Here is a 6,000-nt window from a genome sequence, read left to right as displayed (position 1 = left end):
AGGAAACTAAGATAAGGCTAAATGCTTCACAAAGTCTATAGTAATATTTTACATTGTGTTTTGGTTTTAAAACAATACAAAATGCACCTTTATATTCTACAGAATGTGTGCTTAAGTCAGGGGTGTTCAAAGTGTGGCTCGGGAGCCATTTGTGACCCTTAAATTGATTCTGTGGCCCAGCCAGCAAACCTGGTTGATGCAAATGGAGACTTTAATTTATCTTTAATTTCTAACAAATTAGAATGTTTCAATGAAAAATCTTACATGTAACACAAAGTATGTCTTTTAATAAAAACACTTTTTGATTTCTCTTTGACTCTGTTTCTAAAACCAGATTTATTTCTTTGTAGACTTTAGATAACCCAGATTCACTTTTAATTAATTGATTAAACTTGGCTTAATATAGAAAACATGTTCAAATAAAATCATGTTCTTGTAGCAGATAATAGATTTAATATCTATGGGTTTTTTTATCCAGGCCCAAAAAAATTTCAAAATGGATGCTTAAAATGTGAAACACTTTTTAAATTTTGGACTTACAAAAAATTTTAACTTATATTTCCCACAAAAAACTGACTTACTTATTCAATTAAAATGATTGTATACTTAGTTTATTGTTGAGCAGTAAAAAACATAAAATAAGATAAAAATTTGAGTTTTTTTTCCCCCTGCTAATTTTTTTTACTTGGCCCATGATCAAAAGTTTGGACACCATTGGCTTAAGATGTGAAATAAATTTGGCAGCTGGTGTAAGAAAACCAAAATATGCATTAAGGAGATTAAAGTATGCAACAGAAAATTGGATAAAATGTAAAACATTTATGAATATTATGTGAGATCCCTTTGAATCCAAACACATTAATCTGGAAATCATCTTTACATGTTGCCACAAGGGGGCAGAACTTCACATTTTCTCCCTAGCACTTCAACAAAAGATTGACAACTTCAACATTTAAAAAGAAACAAAGTGAAAGCAGCCAAAACTTGTTGCCAAGACACAAATCCCACATTTCAGTGTCTGTAAAAATGCATATTACCACCTTGAAGTCAAACACTGTTGCCTGTTTGTATCAGAATATCCACAATTTTACAATAAAGCAACAGAAACACAACATCAAACTGTTTGCTTTTGCCTTGAAGTTGAGCCACTTTTGGTAACAAGAGTCCAGGAGACTCTCGAGTCGAGCGACGAGTCCAGAGGCTCTTCAAGTCGTCTTCTTCACCTCCCACCCTGTAAAAAAGCGGCGGCGCATCGGGAAAGAACTCCTGTTAGATAAAATACTCCTTTGGGTTTTCAGAGGACAGGTTCTGGGAGTCAGTCTGGTTGTTGAAAGGGAAATCTGGACTGTCTTCCTGTTTGACTGCATTCCCCTCCTGGTTTCGATACGTGTCCTTCCTCCGGTAGAGGTACCGCGCGGCGACGGCCAAACCGGTCAGAACCACGAAGATGACAACCGCTATGACACCTGGAATTACAATGTCACGAAAATGTTCATTTAATTTGATAAACAATGTTTATTTTATAGTAATCTGACTGATTGTGGGAGCAAATAAAAAAAGACAAAATTGTGAAAAGTTTACAGTTCAGATTCAACAGTTCCTTCACTGCAAAAACACAAAATCTTACCAAGTAATTTTGGCCTACTTTAAGTAGGTTTACGTTAAGTTTACGCTTAAGTCAACATCTGATTCCTGAGCATGTGACTCATGGTGTGAAAAAGAGTTTTTCACTGCAGTTTTACCAAATAAACCAATGTCAATACAGCAAAAAACAAACAAAAAAAACATCTCAATCTGGCACCAAAACATTTTGGTGAAAAACAACAAAAGTAAAATTGCCATGTTTCCATTGAGCAAATTTATTTTAAAAATGTCAAATTGCACAATTACATGCTGCGACTAATTTATAAATCTTTTCAAAGTGGAATCCACCAGAGGGCGCTAGAGATTTCTTTTAAAAAGCTGGAAGGAAGATGAGTAAAAATATGCAAAAATAAAAACAGTTTTTAATAATAAATTTATAATTATATCTAATTTTTTAAATGAAATCTAAACATTTAGTAAGAATCTTTCTTGGTTGTTGATTAACTATGTTGCACATTTTTCCTAGCACAGTTTTTCCTTCCACTCATCTTTCCATTAACATACAGCCCTCTGAAATCTATCGTCTTTAGCAGTGACCTGGACAGAAAAACTATTTGTCTTCCTGTATGAGCCATAACATCATATATTAAAATCATTTCTTGTTAGTCTAATATATTTTGCTGAGAAACTGAAACTTGTTTGCTATTAGCTGTAAGCTCTAATCATCAAAAGGAAAAGAAACACTTGAAATAAATGAGTCTGTGGGTTGAATCTATACAGAATTAACTTATTTAATTGAGTTCTTTATTCTAATTTATATGGAGAAACTCTGGAATAACAGAACCGCAGCACATTTCTTTAATGCACAGCTGATTGAATTGCTAATCTGAAAAACACTTTAAAAAGTTTTCCATCAGTTAAGATCAAACCTGAGCACTTTAGGGAAATCTAAATAGACTTTAACAGCTTGAAGCAGAATTTAAAATCAGTTTAATAATGCATTAAAAAATGACCGTGTTTTGTGATAATGTCGTGTTCTCAGCAGATTTCTGTAGTTCGATTAGGTTTCCTGCCCTTTGTGTACAACAGGATTGAATGGACAGTTTTAAATGACTTCCACAGTTCCCACCTCCTACACTCTCCACTTTGAATCAATTAATGCTGGCAGAGAACCAAAGTTTAAATTGGTTTTAAATCGAGTCATGTCTTGCACATCTCTCGCTCCAAACGTTTTAAATGTCGCCTGAACAAACACATTCAAGGCAAGTTTTATAAAAGATGCTATGGCTGATTTGAAACTGATAGAGTGAGCAAAGATAAAACAGATTCCAGTGCAGTGAGAGAAATGGTTTAGTACCTCCAATCAGAGCCGAGTCGGTCCTGATGGCATTGACTAAAGGCTGACCTGAGCCCACTGAGCCGGACCGGTCTACAGCAGAGACGGAAAAATCAGGAGGAACAAATCAGAGCAAGAGAGAAGTTAGAAAGACCAAAATAAAAAGCCAGAAGTCATCACCGAATCGAGGAGGAAAATGACAGAAGCAGAAATCATGTACACTCAGCAAAATAGGAGAAATACTGACGCATCTAGTTAGCTTTAAACTGATTCAAACTGGCTTTACCTACTGGGAAGATAAACACAGAGAACCAATGATGCACTTTCCCCTTTAAAATGCATCAAACTGAAAATTGTTTTTATTCTCCTTGTTTAATAAAAGTATCAATCGTACCAACACGCCACCTATCTTTGAGAAAAGTTACTTACAACTTGTTATAAAATGTTTGCACTAGAAACTATACTAAAATGTTGCAGAATGTGAAAAGAGTAGAATGAAAATCCAATCAACAAAACAACTACCTAGAAAATATTTTTAAAAAAGAAAAAATGAAAACGTAATGAATAAAATGTAATTTCATTGTTCTTCTAGATGTTCTGTATTTGACCCTGAATAAAATACTTTATTTCTTTAGTTTAGCTGATAACAGACAAACTGAATAAAGCAGCACAAGTAAACTCAAATCAAACTCCCATTGATGACAGAAATCTCAAAGTTGGATCCGTAGCTCCATGTTTTACCGGATATATGGTGAATGTTTTCAGCTGCGTAGGGATTTGCTGAGGCTGCAGAGCCACAGTTGGACCGAACTAAAGGTCCGGTGATGATGATGGGGCTGGTGTCTGGGTGGAGCAGAGCAGCTTTCAGAGGATTGATGGAGTTGAACTGAACTACTGACAGGCAGCCGGTGAAACCCAGAGACGCGAGCCGTGCCAGATGAGGGTCCAAATCACCAGACTCTGCGAAACAAAGTGAAAATATACATTATTATTATCACAGGTGGTGCTACAACAGATATCTAAATTAGCATGTACATTTCTGTCTATAATACATCTTTACTTATATCAATTCCTAAATATTGATGTTAAAAGTTCTAGTGAAATAATCTGTCAGTGAAACAATACAAGTTCAAATGTATAGTTCCACTGGCAAATAATTCAGCAGCAATGTGAATACTAAGGATAGTTAGCCACCATTGATGGTGAGCTATTTCTCCACCTTTACACATTTAGCAGCGCATTCACAAGCTTGATTGACAGCGCTAAAACCCTCCTCCTGGCTCTAATTGATTGTTTTTGACCTGTGGCAGTGAATTTCTTCAACACGGGGAGGAAGCAGGTGGAGGAAATAAATTTTTTCACATATTATCTTTTCATATTACACTGTCACAAATTTTTTTTACTAAAATTGCATGCTGCAGTGGTTGTAACATGGCATTTAAAAAAACAGTAAAAGTGATACGAATGCTTTTGAAATGCACAGAATATTCCTGGTGTTTAGTTTCTCTGCATTGTGGAAATAATGGATGTTGTCCTAACTGAAAACTGGAAGATTATTTAGCTGCTCCTGGACAAAGTTCCCAAAAATTTTAACTCAAGTAGGAGTAGCTGTACTTCTACATATTTTCTACATATTTTACCTGAAAATATGTAGAAGTACTCGAGTAAAAGTAAAAAGTAACTGTCCAAGAAATGACTGAAGTAAGAGTAAAACAGCATTTCGTAAAAAGTATACACTAGTGCTAAGTAACTGGTCAAATAAATCATTCAATATTTAAAAAGTACATAATCAGATAAACCAAAATAAGTGGAAATTTTGGTTTTATGAGAACAAAAATGACAATAATTCAAAAAAATATAAATTCAGGCTAAAGAAAATGTTTCCAAATTAATTTCTTTCAACATAAAACTTATAAAACTTTAACAAAAACTGAGTGAAGTTTTGGTCGAAACATGTTGTTTTTCATTCAGAGGGAAGAAAATTTGGAAATTTTACTCAAGGAAGAGATGAAATACTTCATAATAAAATCACTCAACTAAAAATACCCCGAGAAGTAATTTTTAAAATGTTACTCAAGTAAATGTAATTAAGTAAATGTAACTAGTTAGTGGCCAACTCTGCTCCTGGAACATAAATGAGATCAATGCTGGCAGATCTTTAATTCATCATCGGCCTTCAATTCTTCCAATTTCCACCTGTATTCATCATATGTTGAGACAAATCTTCCCTCTCTGCCTTTATCTGTTAATTTCACCGACTCCATCCTCTCCATCACTCATCTGAACTCCTCTCTGCAGCGTAAACAGCAGCTGCTAAAGCCAACAAACAGCTGCATCACATGACTGAGAGCTGACTGTTACCTGAACACATCTGCATGTTGATGAGGAAACATTACAGCCGCCTTTCAGCTGTTGCTTTGCTCGCTACATCACGTCTCTCCCAGCCTCCCTGTGTTCCTTCTGGCTCCATTAGTTAGCCTGATGGATGACGAGGCTGGGGGGAAGCGACGGGAAACCCACTTCGCCGCTGCTTTTTCTGATTCTGATCAGAGTCTCTGCCTCTGTCGGTTTGACAGAGTGGACAGCAGGTTATGCGTCGACATGACAGGGTTGAAACGCGCCGCACTCATTCAGCTGTGTGACAACAAACCCGAGCTTTACACCAGACTGCAATAAAACGAGGATTTATTAAGTTACCTGAAATAGAGCTGTTGTAAATTTTATTAAAAATGTACCACTTAGGGTGTTTTAAAGGACGAATCAATTATTTCCACGATGTGGTAAAAAAATCCTGTTGAAAACACACAATCCGACTACGTATATTTGTCTAGTTTCTAGTGCATATATCTTAGTACATCTAAATTAAGATAAAACTAACTTACGAGTAACTTTTCAGCATGATGTAGTAGCTTCTTTTAAGTCAATAATTCCTTAATTTTGATTAAGAGAAAAAACTAGTTCCAAGAGCTGATTGTTCAATTTAAAGCAAGACATTTTTCCATGCTAGAAGGGAAACAATCTGCCAGGAGAATTAATACGTTTTATCAATATTAAGAAATTATTTTTCTTAAAATAAGGTC

General features: G+C 35.3%; 1 protein-coding gene across 1 annotated transcript in view; it reads right to left on the bottom strand.

The window, feature by feature from the left end:
• Positions 1-589: 589 nt before the first annotated feature.
• Positions 590-6,000, bottom strand: part of LOC129355685 (contactin-associated protein-like 5) — a gene marked incomplete at its 5' end in the record, with an annotated part of 29,053 nt that continues 23,642 nt past the window's right edge. The window contains 3 exons of the mRNA XM_055025276.1: positions 590-1,466; positions 2,942-3,013; positions 3,662-3,880. Coding sequence (XP_054881251.1) covers positions 1,270-1,466; positions 2,942-3,013; positions 3,662-3,880 — 488 coding nt within the window. The remainder of the gene's footprint in view (positions 1,467-2,941; positions 3,014-3,661; positions 3,881-6,000) is intronic.

Source organism: Poeciliopsis prolifica, unplaced genomic scaffold (genome assembly GCF_027474105.1).
Source record: "Poeciliopsis prolifica strain line A6 unplaced genomic scaffold, Auburn_PproV2 SCAFFOLD141, whole genome shotgun sequence".
In the NCBI taxonomy this organism is placed as follows: domain Eukaryota; kingdom Metazoa; phylum Chordata; class Actinopteri; order Cyprinodontiformes; family Poeciliidae; genus Poeciliopsis; species Poeciliopsis prolifica.
Note: the sequence above shows the minus strand (reverse complement) of the source record. Positions and strands in the feature narration are given on the sequence as shown.